The sequence below is a fragment of the Bremia lactucae genome, linkage group LG1 (assembly GCF_004359215.1).
Source record: "Bremia lactucae strain SF5 linkage group LG1, whole genome shotgun sequence".
In the NCBI taxonomy this organism is placed as follows: domain Eukaryota; phylum Oomycota; class Peronosporomycetes; order Peronosporales; family Peronosporaceae; genus Bremia; species Bremia lactucae.
Window position 1 is genome coordinate 359,930 of NC_090610.1, and position 18,974 is coordinate 378,903.

General features: G+C 45.5%; 2 protein-coding genes across 2 annotated transcripts; one reads left to right on the top strand and one right to left on the bottom strand.

Moving 5' to 3' along the window:
* Positions 1 to 4,289: 4,289 nt before the first annotated feature.
* CCR75_006166 (uncharacterized protein) lies at positions 4,290 to 8,921 on the bottom strand (the record flags this gene model as incomplete). Its single annotated transcript, XM_067964237.1, has 1 exon — positions 4,290 to 8,921. One exon carries the CDS (start codon positions 8,919 to 8,921, stop codon positions 4,290 to 4,292), a length of 4,632 nt encoding a protein of 1,543 aa, XP_067822945.1.
* An 8,025-nt stretch (positions 8,922 to 16,946) lies between these two features.
* Positions 16,947 to 17,177, top strand: CCR75_006165 (uncharacterized protein; the record flags this gene model as incomplete). The annotated part of the gene is made up of 1 exon (XM_067964236.1): positions 16,947 to 17,177. One exon carries the CDS (start codon positions 16,947 to 16,949, stop codon positions 17,175 to 17,177), a length of 231 nt encoding a protein of 76 aa, XP_067822948.1.
* Positions 17,178 to 18,974: the final 1,797 nt, after the last annotated feature.

Genomic DNA, 18,974 nt, shown 5'->3' on the forward strand with positions numbered 1-18,974 from the left:
ACCGACTGGCCAGTTCCAGTCGATGTCAAGGGACTTAGAAAGCTCCTTGGATTAGCGGCGTACTTGCACAAGTACTCTCGCAATTATGCCGAGATGACAGTTCATCTCCCTCGTCTCTTGAAAAAAGACGAGAAATTGTTATGGAACGCTGATTGTCAGAATTGGTTTGAAGGTATCAAGCAAAGCTTGATGCAATCGCCACATCTTGGCGATTGCGGATCAAGACAGACCATTTCATTTGGTCTGTGACGCCAGCGATTTCGCAATTAGATCGATTTCAAAACGTCAATCGCATCCCGCATCTCAATAGAGATGCAAGCCCTTCCCGGCTGCGCGTTAATGCAATAAGATACAGACGGCGCGGAGCGCGTCGTCTGTTACCAATCGCGTCTGCTGCAACCAGCTGAACGCAATTACTTAGTGATGACAAGGAACTCCTTGCCATGAAATATGCATTGGCTAAATTTAAAGTCTATCGCCTCGGAGATATACCGTTCATCGTATATACGGACCATGCGTCATTACGCACGGCTGTAAACAGCCCACACCTCTCGCAAAGAATGGCGAGGTAGCTATCCTTCTTCGTGGAGTATAATTACTTTGTCGAATATAATTCAGGACGTCTTAATGTCGTCGCTGATGCGTTATCACGCCGACCCGATTTCGAGTCAGCAGTGCACTCCAACACTAAAAGTATTCCCACTGTTGCAACACTCACTATGAGTGTTCCGTCATCTTATTAACAGGGTCAGCTGGACATCCTGATGATATTGCACAACCTTAGTTGATGACATAAAGAAAGCCTACACAGAAGATAATGATCTTCGATGTTTGATGGATCATTTAATGAATCCATCCGATAAATCCAATAAAGAATTACCGGCTTATATCGATCGTCATCCGATCGATACAACACGCTTATTGTATTGCACAGCATTACCGGCGACACCCCACGTGTCGTCGTCCCAACTCACAATGATTTGCGCTTGCGCATCATGTATGAGTATCACGATGTAGGCATCGTGGACATGAGAAGACTTCCCTACAGTAAGTCGCGAATTTTACTGGCCCCGCCAGTATCACTTCGTGCGCAACTACATTCGTGCTTGTGAGGTATGTCAACGGGTGAAGCCTACGTCGTCATTAACGTCTTGTATTAGGTAATTTGGTGTATCCACGTATCAATAACTTGTACATATTTCTGCTTGAAACGCTCGTCAAACCTCGCCGATTTTGTAAGCATTACTGTTTCGATTGGTAATTCCAAACCCTGTACTCTTTTACCGTATCTATATCCAAGAAATATGCACGAAATCTCCTTGTTGTCTAATTTTCTTCTCTGTGACTTACTAACATGTGCATTGCCTTTTGCCTCAAATACACACATACCAGATTTATCGGGTCTCTTTCCATAGATAACTTTAATAGCGGGTTTTGTAGGATGAGCTGTGCATGGGACTCGGCTCGTAATAAAGACCGCAGTGTTCATTGCCTCTGCCCACAATGTTTTCTCCACCTTCATGTGAAACGTTATCCCTTTTGCGCAATCCGTAATTATTCGATTCATTCTGTCTGCCAATCCATTTTGCTGTGGTGAGTACGGCACGATAGGTTGGTGGATAATTCCAGCTTTTCCGCATATTTCAGCAAAATTTTTGTTGTTTAGCTCTTATTTATTGCTCGTCCTAATGCACTTAATAGTAAAGTCCATTTGTTTCTCCATAAGTGCCTTGTATTCAGTAAATTGGTCCACCATTTCTGACTTGTGACTTATAAAGTAAGCCACTGCATATTTCAAGGAAGTGGTCGATAAACGTAACAATACACCTTAATACACCTTGTGATTTCGTTTCCATTGGTCCCATTACATCACTACCTATAACTTGTAGTGGAACGGTCGTCTTAACTTCGGAATTTGTTTTACTGATGACTTGCTCACCATGCATCCTTCACACAACCCTCCTCCATCTGCACCGATTTTACTAGTGTCATAAACTTTGAAATTATCCACGCATTTATCCAGAGTATTTGAATTGCTCATTGCTATATGCCCAAGTCGAGCATGTCAAATGTTTAAGTCCACCTTCGATTCATGTTTAGTTTCGGTGCATAACCTTGCTGATTCGTCTGGTTGACAATCCATTATAAAACTTTCAACTTCTTAACACACTAGTCACCACTTTGTCACCATTATCGATCACACATGTATGCTAAGCGAACGCCACTTGTAAACCTGGTTTTGACAATGCTTGATATTGATAGCATACGTCGATCCTAATCGGTACGAACAAACGTCTTCAACTCGGATTGGAACCTTGCTCTTCAGTATCACAGGTACTGTTCCAACCCCCACGGGCAGTATGTTGCTGCCATTTGCATTGTAGTTGCTATCGGGTCCTTTAGCTTTCTAAATTCCGAAAGTTCAACTCCATTCGGGCACATATGGCGACTTGCTCCACAATCCAAAAGCCATCCGTTAGAAACTTGATTCGACGTCGTAAACGCTTGCTCGTTGTTCTTCTTTCTTTTCGCGTGGTGAATTCCACTCCGAAATTCGTTCTAGTTGTGACCGACCTTGTTGCATAAGAAAAATATTCCTGTAAACCTGCCCCTCTGTTCCATGTCCGTGGTCCTTGCAGTCTGACGCGTATGTTGACAGAGGAGCGATTTCATTGCTCTCTTTTCTTGTCATGTATCCATGCTCGCGATGAGGCATTTCCTTGACTCGATATAAGTTGATTCCGTTTTTGTTTTCGGCGATCTTGACAATCTGGTCATAGTCTTCAGAAAGAGTTTCAAACAGGAATACCAGCTATTCATCCATTAATATCGGAGTGTACCGTTACATAAGTTTTGTTTACTTGTCCCGTCGCTTGCATCGACAAACAAAGCGCGTCAAAATTTATGATATGTTCCAAGATGTTACCACCCTTGGGTAACTTTAATTCATTCAACTGACGCCGGAATTGAACTCGATTCTGGAGACTTTGTCGAAGAGAAAATCTTGAGGACCCCCATACCTCCGCCGTTGACAAGGTATTCCGTACCATCGACTGTAAGCTTGGGCTTATCATTGTCGCCACGATTGCAAAGACCTTCATTGACTCTCCAAGTAGACGACAATGCGTCTTCCTCTCCTGGGTCCTTCATCTCATCGAGGTGGTCTGGCAGATCTTTTTTGCCAGCTTCATTCGTGCGATGTACTGCCACACGAAGTAATTATCTTCGCGGAGTATATCGTGCGACTCGCCCGCTTTTAAGCTCATACTGTAGCGGAGCTATCTCGCTTCTCGAGTCAGAGATAGACTTATAGACTTAGAGAGTCACTGAGTTCTATATAACTAACAGGTTTAACAACCCAGTGAGTTGTACAAGCTCGTAGAGCTTACTAGATCCTAGTTCAAGGGATTCAAAAGTTCGTAAATCCAAGTGGCGACTAGTGCCCGATAGTATATACGTTAGAAAGGCTTCTATCTCTCACAGATCAGTACGTGCAGAGGAAGACTTCTCTTTAAGACAACTACCTTAAGAGGGTTAAATGAAAACTGTATTAATATAATTAAGCATCTCTTCTATTCTATCTGTTAATGCTAACTTAATTATAAACTAAGACTAAACATGCAATTGGAATCTTATATGCCTCTCTCTCTTTGTTTACGTTTACAGCTGATTAGTCTGCGGGATAAGTAGATACAATGGCCTATACCTATTTATGGATAGGATTTCTGAACATTACTATATAAACTAATATCCTCCAAATAGTATCTACCTTAAAGATAATATATTCATTAACAACCTTTGAGTGTTAATTTCATGTAACGATACACCCCATGGAGGGCGACTTTGAGGTCACGCTGTTGCGGCGGACGGGTGTGGGGTGACAACGGGGTACCAGACAAGCGGTGTCGCGGCGGGCAGGCATTTGGGCGGGTTGCGGTGTGTTTGGTCTGGGTGCCAAAAAACGCAGCGGCGTGTTTTTTGGACGCAGAATTCGATTTAGGAAAAACGCTATATTATTTTTCATTTACTCGGTTCTGAACTAAATATAGTAATTCGTTTTCAAACATATGATATTGATGTACTTGTGATATTGAGGCATGCAAGAGTTAATGTTGGTCATTAGGTGTGAATGGTGAGCTTGGCCAACAAATGGGTGCACACTTAGTTCTCCTATTTCAAATTTGATCGAAAAAGGGCTAGATTTCGAAAAAAAGAGACAAAAATACGATTAAATCTGTAAACCCATTTACGGACTTTCTTGCTGATAAACACTATGATGGCTCTAAGCTCTAACTCACGTTGCCCGTGCCACCCACTTGGTCAGGACAGCGATAATCTTCTGGTAATAGTGAGCGCTGCAACTTATTAAAAGCAAATTGGCGCTTGCCAGTATTCTTGAGCGCGTTCTCGATTCGTACACCGTGACTTCGCATAACAGAAACAGTAGCTGGAACGCGATGTGCTGGCAAATCATGATGACGCTGCAAGATACGCACTTGCTCCAAAGTCACCGACATGGCGGTACGATCCTTTGCACTTTTGCATACCGTGACGCGCCCACCTCCAAGCTCCCGACACAAGTCGGACGATCGTTTAAGAATTTCCGTGCGCTTCGTCTTGACCAAACTCTGCGCTGCCTCGTTGATACAAGTCTCAAGAGCACGCAATTCTTGCGTAACTTCATCTTGTGTCAGATGCAACGGGGAGGCAAAGGTAGAATCTGTCGACATGGCCTTATAGCGATGTGAACCAACACGATTGAGACTTGACGAGATGCCACTAGTACCGCTGTTGGGCATGGCAACGATGAGCCGGCGATATTTTTCACAGAATGCCTTAAGCGGCTTAAGACTGCGAAAGTTGATTATGTCTTGAAGCTCCGTCTTCGCACGCTCCGTGTTGTTGGCAATTGTTTGCATTTCATTAATACCTTGCGAAAAGAGTGCAGGTGTCACATTTATTTCACCACCTGAAGCCAGTCTTTCCGGTAGCTCAACATCACTTGTTGCGACCTGGACCGTCACAATATACTTAATATGGGACCGCTTTGCTCCCGTCTTATTTGATACTGTAACCTTCACGACACCAGCTTCATCTGCCACATCCTTGCGGCGAGACATTCGGAACGAAAACCGATTCGATGGCTTGTCGCGCACGTCTTGAATCACAAATGCCACACAGCTTAAATGCTCGACGGACCCAGCCATATCTTCCAGCATTCCAATCTCCTTGCCATGCGTCGAAAGCAGCGATTCCACTTGAAATAGAAAACCCAAACTCGAAAATTGTCGTAACATATCTTCGCCACGAAAAACATCTGGGTTCTGAATCGCTACTTCCACTTTTCGCACAAAACTGCAAGTCAGCGCCGCAAGAGCTTGCGCAAATGCACAATCCATACGCAGCTGTAAATCCCACTTTAAATCATCATATTCGCGAATTTCTTCGGGCCATTTCGACAAGTCAAGATCAGCATCGGCAATTTTGGCCTCCATTTTCTTGCGACGATTCTGATACGAGAGAATTCCGCCCTTATTAAATTTGTACACGTGTGCCGCAGGTGCGCCGACGGTCGTGAAGTCGTATGCAGAAACTTCCTTTGACGATCGTCTCCTTTCGTCATTAATAAAGGCATGGGTAGGGCCAATAAGCAAATCTTGAATGTGCATATTGATTGGCACAAACCGCAAATCTGCCGACTTTTTCTCCACGCTCGCTTTGAAATAATTCTTATGCTTGTCCCGATTCACAAGGTACTGTATATTTCGTCGAAGCATGGCCACATATTCCTTGCGACGTCGAACGCGATCTTCCAGCCATTCGCGCGCAAGTGAAGAATCCGTGTCGTCTTGAATTTGCCCGATCAAGGTGCCATAAAAGCCTAAGTTTTGTTTGCCCTTTTTCTGATTCAAAAAGCTGTGCAGGTCTTCACGGGCACGATCCGCCTGCTCCTGACGCTCTGCAGCAATCAACTCCATCAGCTGACGCGGAATCGCGTTCGAGTAAATGCTCTCCTGCAAATCTTCGACCACGAGCCCGCCACCACCATCTTCCGTGTCATACTGAAAGAAGCGAATGATATTGCCAATATTCTTATGCGATGAAGCATCGTCGCGGTTTGAAGTCTCACCAGGCATCATCACAGTCTGTACGCTAAGCTCTGCATTCTTGACATTGCCCATCAAAATGTTGTTGATTTCACTTTGCAAAGATGGGAACTCTTCAAGAATAGCACAAGTGTGGTCGTCCGAAGGGTGAATGTTCAGCGAGTGACCACTTGCTGCTGCATCAAGCACTGCCTGCGAGGAAGTCACAAATTCTAATACGGGATGAAACATTGTCATTTGAAACGACAGTTGAGGATTTGACGAAGAATCTTGACTATTTGGACTAGAAGTCGAACGATCGAGACCTGTCGCCGACGTTTCCCGCTTACCAAGCGTGCTTGCGTGAACCATAAAACGTAACAAAGTTTTGGATGCAGGCCCAATTACAGGCACCTCCAATACAGCTACAAATGGAAATATGGCGTGAGTTGAGCCGTTGGTCAAAACCGACTCGGTTTCACCTGCAACGCCAACAGGTTCCGTCGTGCCAATGCATTTCCAAGCAGCTGCAGTCGAGATCGTATTCAACGTATTGCTCGATGTAATCGTCTCCTTTGATGAATAAAAGTCGAGCGACACAAAGCACGCCCGATCAAAAGACGCTGGCAATTTCAGTCGTACAATAATTCGCAGTCGACTACCAGGCTCATCGTTGTTTAGCAACGAATCCCCCATGCTTAAGCGGTCACGCAAGAGTTTCGAGTAAGGCATATGGCTCGATGAGCCAGATGACCGAGGAGTATAATTAAATACATCTTCCTTTGATGAATGGTCTAGAGAAGGTGCTTCGTCGTGTCGAAAAGTCTCAGTACTTGGATTCCACTGCAAAAAGAGAAGCAACAGTGGCGGGAGGCTGTGTGGGAGCCACACGACAAAAGTGTACCATACAATGTCTGACAGCTGATTTTCCTCGCCCTTGTGAGTCACATACTGAGCAATGTAAATGACTTGAGCTGATACATAGAGGACACAAGTCGTCGCAATGATAACATAAAAAATTGTCAGAGATTTGCGTATCCTTGCATCCGACGGGTCTTCATTCAGCATGAGTGTCCGTCCGCGACTCATGACCATACAGCCCAGGACCATGAGCATAAGAGTGTAAACAATAAAACCTGTGCCAAATGCCAAGTAAAACGGTTCCATATTGCACTCTTCAATCGCCGTCCGTATAACTCTGCCCTCAGCCGCTATGGAAAGTGCACACTCTTCTTCAGATGAACAAGACGTTGACTTGACATCGTAAACGCACTCCAATTTGTCGGCTGCGGCAATTGACACTACAATGATGAACGCCAATACACACGTATTGATCAAGACATAGGCCACAACAACAGGCGATGTAAATGTCAGCTTTTTAAACCACTTAAACGACAACACAGTAGCCCAGTGAAAACATAACGACAATATCATGGCATTATTGAAAAAATACTGTGCTGTGTACCAATGCACATACGCCTTCGAAGGCTGAATCACCCAAACCAAGTACCCTCCTGTAGCTGCTGCAAATGAAAACAATGCAGCTATCGCGACCAAATCCGTCCACAACGTGCTTACTGTCAAGGGCAAGCCGTGCCATCGAATAATCACTAATGAAAAGAGAAAGCAAGCACCATAAACGATAACTGTTACAATATCCAGCGCCGCTGCTTTTAGAGATCGACTGGCATCGTCCAAGGTGTAAAATCGAATTGGCGAATTATCCACGGCGGAGGCCAATCCTTGATATGCTGATAAATACACTTTATCGATCGCAACCGACGTATTGTCCGGATTCTCGAGCCTTTCAAACATAATGTTGATAGTGTCTCCATTTTGAATGCTCCCTGCAAAAGAGTCGGGAATGGTGAATGAAATATTTGACGCGCCAACAAACAGTTCGAGGTCAATCGGACCTCCAGAGTCAGAGTCGGGAAGAACCATGAAGGCTGTCGTGACATTGTCAATCATGTGTCCAAACTGTTCTTCATTATCACTTGCTACACGAAGCAAAAAGAAGGCACCTGCACTTAAAACCGCGCCACTTGTAACACGAATCGTCACGGGAGTCGAGCTCATAATCATAGAATTTTCTGCTTCCATTGCTGTATTTGAAAACATACCAATGAGCTCGTACGAGTCCGACACTAAGGTGAGCTGAAATGCCTGTTGTCCCGCACTCCGTGACGACGCAAGACACCCTGTTCCGTCAAATTTAACCGTCAAGGTCGTTTCTTCCGAAAACGTACCAGGTCCTACACGCGTCGTCACGTGATCGACAATAAATTGATAGCTATTCGATACGATCATGAACTCGCTTAGTGCGTCAGCATCCAATGCCATAATTGTGGCATTTCCATCGCGTGCACACTCCACATCTGTGTCCTCATTGCCCGCAAAACAATTCGACGATGTGCCCTCGAGCGCCCACAATGCGGGAGTATTTAACAGAACCTCGCACGTAAAGTTGCACGAAGGGGCAGCCACCGACTCGGGGGTCAAGTCAAATGTTTTAAGCATTTGTGGGAAATTATAATGCGACATTACCACAAGAGAGCAGTTGGAGCAAGTGCCATTTAACGACGATGCGAGTCGCATGTTAGCGACGTCCGAGAGATCGCTGCCTTCGTCCACATTGCGCAAATTCGATGTCCGACAGGCTTTAACGCAGTCGACAGGATCCGTGTACACGGCCCCAGATGTTTCGGTCGTATAAAGACATTTTTGATTTTCGCACTTGTAAGCAAAAGTGTCGGGGAACGCTGTGCATGGGATCCAAAGTCCCGCAATGGTCAAGAGCACTCCTGCTACCCGTGTAGACGCGCCCACGGACATCTTAAAATTCCTATTGTCCGCCAGCTTGGGTCGCTGTCGAAAGAGTTGTCTCTTGACTCTTGTGGGGATAGCGAAAAGACACAAAGACGCTTGCGGCACAGCGAGTCGTCAGCTCTCTCTATGAGGTACTTAAGACCACAAGTGCCGCCTGGTTGTTTCTCTCGGCTGTCCTCTCTCTCCCCTTCCACGAAGAGCCAGTGGGTCTTGTGAACTTGAATAAAGTATTTCAAAAGTACGCCCGATTGTACTGTGGCTTTTTTCGCCCTAACCTCCTTAGGAACTCTGGTTCTGCAATTTTGCAGTAGAGCAGTGGCACTTGAGGGTTAGTCGGATTCTTATCATTGACAATTTGTCCCGTAGCTTCACCATTTGTTAAAGCAAGAACTGGATAATTGTAGTAGTCAAACTTTGCCGCGATAAATCTGCTGCACTGCGCCTGATTGATTGACCTTTTTTAAATTCATCGATACGATTCAACTCCCCTAACCGCGCAATCGGGCTACTAATAAGTAAAGCATTTTGCAGCTAAGAAGACGTAGAGGAGTGCCGTCGCGAAGGCTAAAACATTGGAACCAAGTGCTGCATATGATCACGGGCATCATAACAAGAAGCAATAAGGTGTAATACAGCAAAATGTGTAGCTAGCTTTAGTGAATTTATAATTAGTAAATACCAATTAGGGTAAGTCCGTTTGATTCAATTAACAGGGATGTTTTTAATACCGACAATCCAACTTGATTTTTGCCCACAGCATTTTCGGATATAGCTATTCCAGTTGTAGTTTGGTAATAAGGGTTATTTATTTTTTAATTGCAATCGTAAATGAAACCGCTCGAAGGAACGGGTTGCTAATTACGTCTGACTTTAAAGGTGACGCAAAGACTTCATGTGTTTCTTGCAAATAAATTCGCTAGCGATATGTAACAAATATAAGACCGCTTCACAAGTGAAAGCCAATACTGAAGCACTAAAACGATAGGCCGGCGCACTTTTCAGTATACGACGATATCGATATCAGCAGCATATGTAGTGGCAGTGCTCGCATTTATGGTATCAGTCATGAACAATAACAAGAAACCAGCAGTCGGAGCGCGACCGCAGCTCAACAGGTCTTCCTTACAACGGTACCCAATTAAGTACCAAGCTTTGCGATCGTATATTAAGTAAAAGCGTGCCGAGATTTTCTTTGTGATGGCTTTGTATGCAAATGTGGTTCTCGTAAGACAATATTTCTAGTACATGCATTATGTAGCTAAATTTATCATACGCGCATGTATATTGCAAGACTTTACGAAAAGATCCAATATGAGTCCAAATCTGCACAACTCAAGCATCTCGTCGATGCTTATAACTTTTGAAGTAAGCTTAAGCTTTAAGAGCTTTTTAAATGAAAAGTCCGTCAATTTGCAATTGTAAACAAATTTATAGCATATTTTGTAACTCTAAACAAATTCATCGACTTTTGAGAAGGTTATTTAATACATGCTGCAGTTAGCGTGACAGCAGCAATAGCTTTCGGCGTTGCAACTGAGACACTTGGCGACGGTTGCGTAATATCGCTGCGCGTGCGCTTCTTGCGTGGTTGTGTGGGTATCTTTGCAGACGACCCACAAGCTTTGCCCATTTTAGGTGGCATGTCAGGCGCCGTGGTGTGACAAGGATGTACACACCTTGGTAGCTAAGCGTGATAGAGAGGACTAAAAAGCGGCGCGTAAAGCAGCTGGTTGTCCCTCTTTCTCCCATTGACGATTTAAAAAAAATGAAAATTCGTTCTTAAAGAGGGGGGGGGGCGCAACGGGCTAAAGTTGCCCTTATGTTATCAAATCCATTAATTACACTTTTGTGTACTTTACGGGATGGTCAATTACTTTATGCAAAGTAATTAGACCTGCCGCTTGGGTATGGTGCACAAAAATACTAACCCTTATGTATGTGATGCACATAGGTGCATTCTCATTGGAAGGGATGACGGCTAGCGTCATCCGTAAGCCGAGGTATTCAAATAATACGCTCGCCACATAGGGGTGCACATCTAGAGAGATGGCATTTATTGATTGGTTAAGAGTATTTATATTCAATTCGATTAAAAATATAAATCAGTTTTAAACTACTTCCTAGTTATTAAGTGCGCACGCGCGTAGCCGTAATTCCGCTTCCGTGACGACACTTGTACTAAGGTACTTAGTTTGTTGGGTTAGGTCGCTTAGGCGCCCACCAGCACGTGAGAGAAGACGGTAAAAAAAAACTGATTCCTCACTGTACCTGAAGGTGTGTGCGCAAGTAAAGTGTGGCTGGTATAGTAGCGCCCGCCTACACGCATAGAGGCATTTATCAAATATGAAAATTACTCGTCCGCCGGCACATTGAAACATGCTGGCTTTAATTCATGGGTGTCCTGTAGTGTGTAACAAGGCACGTTTCGCTAGTATGCCTCAGTACTAGCTATCCTACACAGATAAAACCGAAGGTAAAGGTGCCTCCGAATACTTCACGTACACGACGTGCAGAGGGAGGTTTTAAGTTGCCAAGTAATCTTAGCAAGCAAAGGTCAATACTAAGGTTGATCTAGTACAGGAAAATAGTGAAACTGTTTAATATATAATTAAGTTTCTACGTATTTGGAATCTTTTCTATTTAAATTACTTTATTAATCTAAGTATCTATTACGCCTCATTGCTCACCGCCCATTCGCGCGTCTAGCAGCGATTGGCGGGGTTGATCTAAATACTTAAATCAATTAATGATCAAAATTGTCGCATTGCCGCTAAAATATTATCCCGTCTATGGTATCGTTGAAAAATTTCAAAATTTAAGATATAGTTTCTAGGGAGCTTCGAAACGGACACCCCCTGCTAATCGGACCCCCTTTTTCCTAACATATATTTTATATTCTTTAAGATAAACTCCCTCTTTTCTCCCATTTATTATATTTCTATAAAAGAAAAAAGTTTGCACACACCTCCCCCGCACCCCAATTTCCGTCTAATATAATGTACGTAATTTTACACCGCCAGCGCCGTTATTTCTGGTACTCTATCACGTTTTCGTCGAGTTTTGGCAGGAAGTGCTGAGTTGTTCTGGGAGGTTGAATTTCAGCCGCGATTTTTTCTCGGGTGCAATCTGGAAAGGATAAACCCAACGAAATGTTAGTAAGTAGTAATACGGTCATGGAGAGCGACGGATATCACGCGCATAACGCGGATCCCTCCGCATCAATTTTTCCAAATAGTCCAGCCGAAGTTTCAGTCTTTGGTAACCCTGGCGATCCTTTGCGCGGACATCGTGAAGATCCGAAGTCCGTCGCGAGACTTAACTATCGAGATCCCCGATCTGTCGTTCAGCAGCGCGCAGCGCCTGCGACTGGAAGGATGCGGGATAGGCTGCCGCGAGTAGGTGGGCGAAATTGCCGCTCCTATCACGCGTCACCTGCACTGATGGAGCATGCTGCTGGCAACCAACGCTTCCTTTTTGGAAGGTTGGTTGCGCACCGGTCCGTGCAGCAGAATCATCAAATCTTCGTCCAGTGGAGAGGATACTCAAATAATTTTGACTATTGGTAACCGGTCGACCCGCTGCGCACCGGCGTACCGGGCCTCGTGTTAGTTTATGAGAAGGAGCACTAGTTGTTGCTCCGCTAGTTCCGTATGGACTAGCAAGAGCGACGTGATGAGTAGTAAAAGGGGTACAGCACCGCCCGTTTTTTCTTTCACACGCAAGCGAGCGAAGTTACTTCGCGAGCGAAACGATTGTTATTTCGCCACGTCGGAATGTGGCTGAAAGCGGCGCAGGAATTCCACTAAGTATTGATCGATTTATTCATTTAAATGCAACACGACTGGGATCGGAGAAACACGACCAAATGATTTCCCCTGAGCCTTCCACGAACTATGTATGCCATAATAATATGTGCATCTAGAGCTGCGCGCTCTAAGAGCGACGCACTCGTTCCCTCCGAATAAGGTCATACGGATGGAGGTGGCATTAGTGGTAAGCCAACACACATATAGCCGCATTAAATACGACTGGGTTGTAACACCGACTGGACATGCTCACGTGCCGTCGGTGGAGCTTAACGCTCAGGCTCTTCTGCGTCAGACCATTGTGAATGATGGTCTGAACGACAAGTGTTGTGGTTCTACCCAACTGAGAGACAGCTGCGCCTTTATGGCAGCGCTCTCACGAATAACGCTGCGCTAGTTAGCGCAGACGACGAGACAGTTGCTTTGCTGACGTTAGGTAAGTTGGCCTTCACAACGTCGGGCGTCTCCATGTTAGGAGCACAATAAAGCGCCATCATCCTTTCTCATTAGCTTGCTGTGCTCATCACTACTCGTGAATGAAGAAGTCATTCGGCTGAACGTTTCTCACCCTCCCTGTCTCCCTCACCAGATCGACGTTCAACTCACAGTCGGCGTCACCATCGGTCTCCTTAGACGGGAAGGGGCATGTTCTCTTCTGGATCAACATACGGTTTCAGACGACCGGCGTAAGATACGGGGTGTGTCTTCATATACGGGGAAAGGGTGAGCCTAAAATTTAGGTATTCAACCTCTCCAACCACCGTAAACGGCCCGATGAAACGCGGCATTAATTTCGTAGTACCACCGGTAGAACAAAAACTGCATTTTTAGGTGGTGTAGCAGTATTTAATAGTACCTTTCTCCCACTCTAAGGCATTTATTGTTTTTTTGCGACCATTTTGGTCTCTATATTGTGTTTGCTTGTCCTGTGCGCTTGCCACCGCGTCACCGACTTTTCGTAGGATGGCTAGTCGCTCAACCACAAACGTTGAGCCTTGCTCACGCTTTTGGCATCAAACTCGCCTATGACACCGCCAAGAGGTCGGTCATAGGACGTAGTTGTAAATACAGAAACGTCGCAATTGTTTAGAAGCACAGGCATTCCTTGCCGTGACATCATACTGACCACTGCAAAACCAGCAGGGGCACTAGGACAAGTTTCGTTCGTTGACATGATAACCTCGCGGGTCGTCGTCATATTAACGAAACCATGTACCTCTTTTGCACCTAGCGTAGTGAGAGGCCCTCTCCCACTAAGACTCGGGCTGCGCACAAACGAGACTGGCGTCGAGGATGGCGCAGTCCGTTAATGTAAAACGGTGTCTCACCCGAACTAGCGTGGACACTGTTGTTGATAGTGAACTCCACGAAGGGGAATTATTCGCCCCAAATCGCAACCGTGCGCAATACATCCGCCACGACCCGATTGGCACGTTCCGTTTGGTCATCGGTCTGGGGATGATCAGCTGTAGACATGTGGAGCTTGCTACTCAGCAGCTCAAACACATGACGCCAAAAACCCGACGTAAAACGTGGATATCGGTCAGATGTTCTGGACTTGGGCATCCGGTAAAGTCGGTACACATGATTCAGGAACAAGAGAGCTGCAACCTTGCCTGTGATCGAAGTACTACATGGTGCTAAAAGCACAAGTTTGCTCAGTCTGTCTACAAAGACGACAAGCCTCGTCCAACTCTTGTGGTCAGGCGGCATACCAAACATGAATTCCAGACTTACTGACTTCCAACAGTTGGTTGGAATCGGTAGCGGCTTCAGTATCGCACTGCTGGACGATGCAGGCTTAATGCGCTGACACAGTTCTCAGGAGCGAATATAGTTTGCCACCCATCGATATAGGTGTGACCACCAAAATTCCTCTGACGCTCGACATGATTTTTTTCGCGGCCAAGATGCCGACTCGATGGTGCATCATGGAGCTCGTGAAGTATTTTCAGCTTGAGATCTGTGTCATGAGGGACATACATTCTCAAGGTATCACAATGTGACAGCTGATGCCATAAAAGGCCAACGTTGTAGCTAAAGCGATTTAGCTTAGCTTTTAGGTGCGACAGAACGGAAATTTTTCGTCCACCGAAGTGATTCAAAAGCAGGCGACAAAGTTCGTCCTGACTGTAGCTCTCCTTAATTTCTGAGGTCAATGCGTTCGTCACGTGGTCTGCCTTCATGGCTGCCAACGTTGACGACTCAGCTTGTGCGTTAGCAAGAGACACACTTTCCTGGTGTCTTGCCTCGAAGTCTGGTCTGCGCAATAACGCGTCATCCAAGCATTCGACTTACCCGGTTTGTACTCAACTTTGAAGTTAAATTCAGAGAAGATTGTAAGCCATCTTGCCATTGTAGCCGGGAGGTGCGATGACTTTATAGCGGCCTACAGTGATGCGTGATCCGTATAAACAACAAATGGTTCGGTGCATAACAGGTACACTCGGAACTTTACAAGAGCATAATTTATTAAAAATTATTCCTTGTCATGCACATGGTAATTCAGTTTAGCGGCTTTTAAAAGCCGGGATTTATAAGAGATGACACGGTCAACGCCGTCATTATCCTTCTGCATAAGCGCGCTGCCGATTGCAGAACTGCTTGAATCGCAGACGACGCAAAAGGGCTTATCCGCGTCTGGCAATGCCAAGAACGGTGCCTCAACAAGAGATTGCTTCACTGATGTGAGCGCATCTACTTGTTCTTTTGACCAAACCCATTCTGCATTCTTTTATAAGGAGGTCAGACAAGAATTCACAGGTCGATGCTACGAGTGTGATGAAGTGGGCCACAACCGTGACCAATGTCCGAAGAAGGGAGGCGCGACGTAACCCTTTGCGTTTTCAGTCGCGAGTGGTGAAGATTTGATAAATACATGGCTGCTGGATAGGGGGCCAGCTCCCACATGACCTTTATCGTGATATTTTTTCTACCTTCCAGCCAATGAGAGATGGCCTCAAGGTGTTTGTGGCTAGTGGGGATCGCTTGCCCATATGTGGCACAGATCGATTAACCTGACACTCGACAGCGACAAGACTGCGGTCGTCAATATCGTTCTATACATACCGGGCTAAGACCCCAAATTATTATTGATGTCGGCGCTATAGAGCGCGGATCAGAATTTTTTTTTGAAGAAGAGCAGTGCTCCATTTTATACAAAGGTCGAGTGATTGCTATGAGCAAGGTACAGGAATGATGTATGTGCTGAACTTAACAAGGTCTACAAAAGTCAGCAAAAAGGAAGCGAATGCGGTGACGACTAACTTGAATGAGTCGACGTTGTGGCATGCACGCCTTGGTCATGTTGCGCGGGATCGCATAGCAGCATTGAACAAGATAGCGGAAGGTGTTCCGCCAATTGCATTGATTGCATTGTCAGAAGACCCATGAGAGGGGTGTGCGTGTGGCAAGATGTCTGTTTTGAAATACGCAAAGACAACTGGAAGTGCGGTGAGGACGAGCTCACTACTAGAAGTGGTTCACAGCGACTTGATGGGACCAATAGATGTTGCATCCAAGCGTGTTGCTCGGTACATCGTCGTGTTTATTGATGACTGGTTCCGGTGCGCTCATGACTACCTGGTAAAATGAAGAGCGAGGTACTGGAGAAGTTCAAGTAGTACGAAGCATTCATGGAGTCGCAGTTGAATGCTCATACCGCTGCATAACGGTGGCGAGCACTGCAGCACGAAGTTTAACAATTTCTGAGCGAAATACGGAATTCGACACCAAACAAGTGCACCGTACTCGCCCCAGCAGAACGGTCTTGCAGAAAGGACCAATCATTCGTTTGCCGAAATGGCGCGTTCGATGCTTTACTACCAGCATTTACCCAAATAATGGTGTGAAGTGGTTATGACGGCTACATACACTCAGAACCGTCTACCAAATTCGGCGTGTTATGGTACTATGCCTTACGAATTACTATGCAAGACCAAACCGTTGCTTGGACACATGCGTGATTTTGGAAAGCGTCGCTACATTTATGTAGACTCCTCGAAGCGGAAAAGTTCGAATCCAAGACCCACCGTTGCATTTTTCTTGGATATGCTGAAGGCTTAAAAGCCTATCGTGTTAAGAGCTGTGACTTTCAAACCTTGGTAGTGTCTCGGACAAAATATCTCGATGAAAGTCCACCATATGGTACGTTTCAGCAACCAATCCTCGTCGCGCTCGTGTTTTGATGATGATGATGATGGTAGAAGGACCAATCAACCAACTAATGAAAGCGAATATATGGAAGCAGACGATGTGGACTGATGATGGCAACTCGGACCAAGTGATGGATGCAGTTTCCGATCTATCGTCATCTCACCTAGATCTTCTACTACAGCAGGCAGTTACTGATGTTGCACTCCGCTCATCGCCGACTACTGCTGCTGCTGCTGACGATATGCAGTTAAATGTGCTACCGACTCACGCACCTACCGTGCACTGTCATGACTATGATTGAATTGACCAAGGGGGAGAGATCGACTGGATTTTGGTAGTCAATCTGCGCCACACTCTACGGGATCGCGATTGATGCCGCAACTCTCAGGTGAGTTTCCCGCTTTGCCTCCGACCGCTGAAGATCGTGTAGTTCAGTGGAGGCCTCGAGATGACGTACAAGGAATTGATCATCTCATTCTGAGCCGGATCCGAAGCGGCTCAGACTCACTGATGGGTACGATATTGCACTACTAGATATAGAGATACATCGATCGTTCCAAGAACCAATTGCATCTCCAGACGCAGCTAAATGGAAGAAAGCCAATAAATGAGAGCTCAGCTCTCATTCCTCGAACCATACATGGGATGCAGTACAATGTTTATATGGGGCTAGAGTAATTGGCTGCCAGTGGATGCTTTACATCTAACGGAATGCTGGTGAAAATTTTGTTCGGTACAAAGCGCGTCTTGTAGCTTAAGGTTTTCGTCAAGTTTATGGTGTCGATTATTGGGAAACATATTCTCCGGTCGCAAGTCTGAATTCAGTGCGCACATTTTTTGCTATATGCTGTCAGTACGGCTACGTAACACGCCATTTGGATGTAAAACTGCCTTCCTCAATGCAACACTGGATGAAAAAATATAGATGCGTCCACCAGAAGGCACCTACCTGCTAGAAAACACGGTGTACAAGCTACGACACAGCCTGTATGGTCTTAAGCAAGCGGCTGCTGTTTGGCACAAAACGATTTGCAAGGTGCTGAAAGCGTTGGAAATCAAGCCGTGCGTTGCTGGCCCGTATATTGTGTCCGCCAATTGGATCTAATGAATATAATGTACATTGTGCTCTACGTGGATGACCTACTAGTCTATTGTATGAGCAATGTCGAAGCTACCGAAACTAAGTCGGCACTCTCGAAGTACTACATGCTCAAAGATCTTGGTGATGTTCGCTTCGTGCTCGGCATTGAGGTAAATTACAATCGGGAGCGTGAACTTCTTCACATTTGTCAGTCGCAATTTATAGAGCGACTTGCTGAACAATTTGGTCAGAAGTTGGCGATCTCCAGCCGCAACCCGAATGTTTTTGGTCAGAACCGAAGTGAATTTACTAATCGTGAAAAGACAGGAAGCAAAAAATATCGTGAATTGATTGGATCCCTGCTGTAACGGGCTAAAGTTGCCCTATGTTATAGTCCCCGGTAAGTACACTTGGTGTACGTAAGGGGATGGTCAATTACTGATTTAAAGTAATTAGACCCAGCACTCGGGTGTGGCTCACATCTGTGACCAACCCTTGTGTATGTGATGCACATGGGTGCATTCACATTACGAGGGTTGACGCCTAGCGTCATCCGTTACGCGAGGTATCTAGAAAATAACGCTCGCAAAACATATTAAGTGTTATCTATAGAGATGACATCTTAATTGGTAAAAATAGGTATCTATATTTAATACGATTAAATATAAATCAGTCTGAAAACTACTTCCTACTTGATAAGTGTGCACGAGGAGACGGATTACCGCTCCCTTGACGACACTTAACCAGAGTACTTAGTGTGTTGGGTGAGGCCGATTGCGCGCCCACCACAACTACCTCACTGCACGAAAGAGAAGCAGGTTTAACCGCTTCCTCGCTGTGCTAGGGTGTGTGTCTAAGTAGAGCGTGGCCGCATTACGACGTGCCCGCCTACACTTGGTAGCACTTGAAATCCTTCCCACGACCCGCATCTCTGCGTGTGTACGTGAGGATGAGCCTCAATATTGATTGGGCTCATTTTCCCCACCTCTCCGAACATCATCGGGAGGTGGCAGGGCT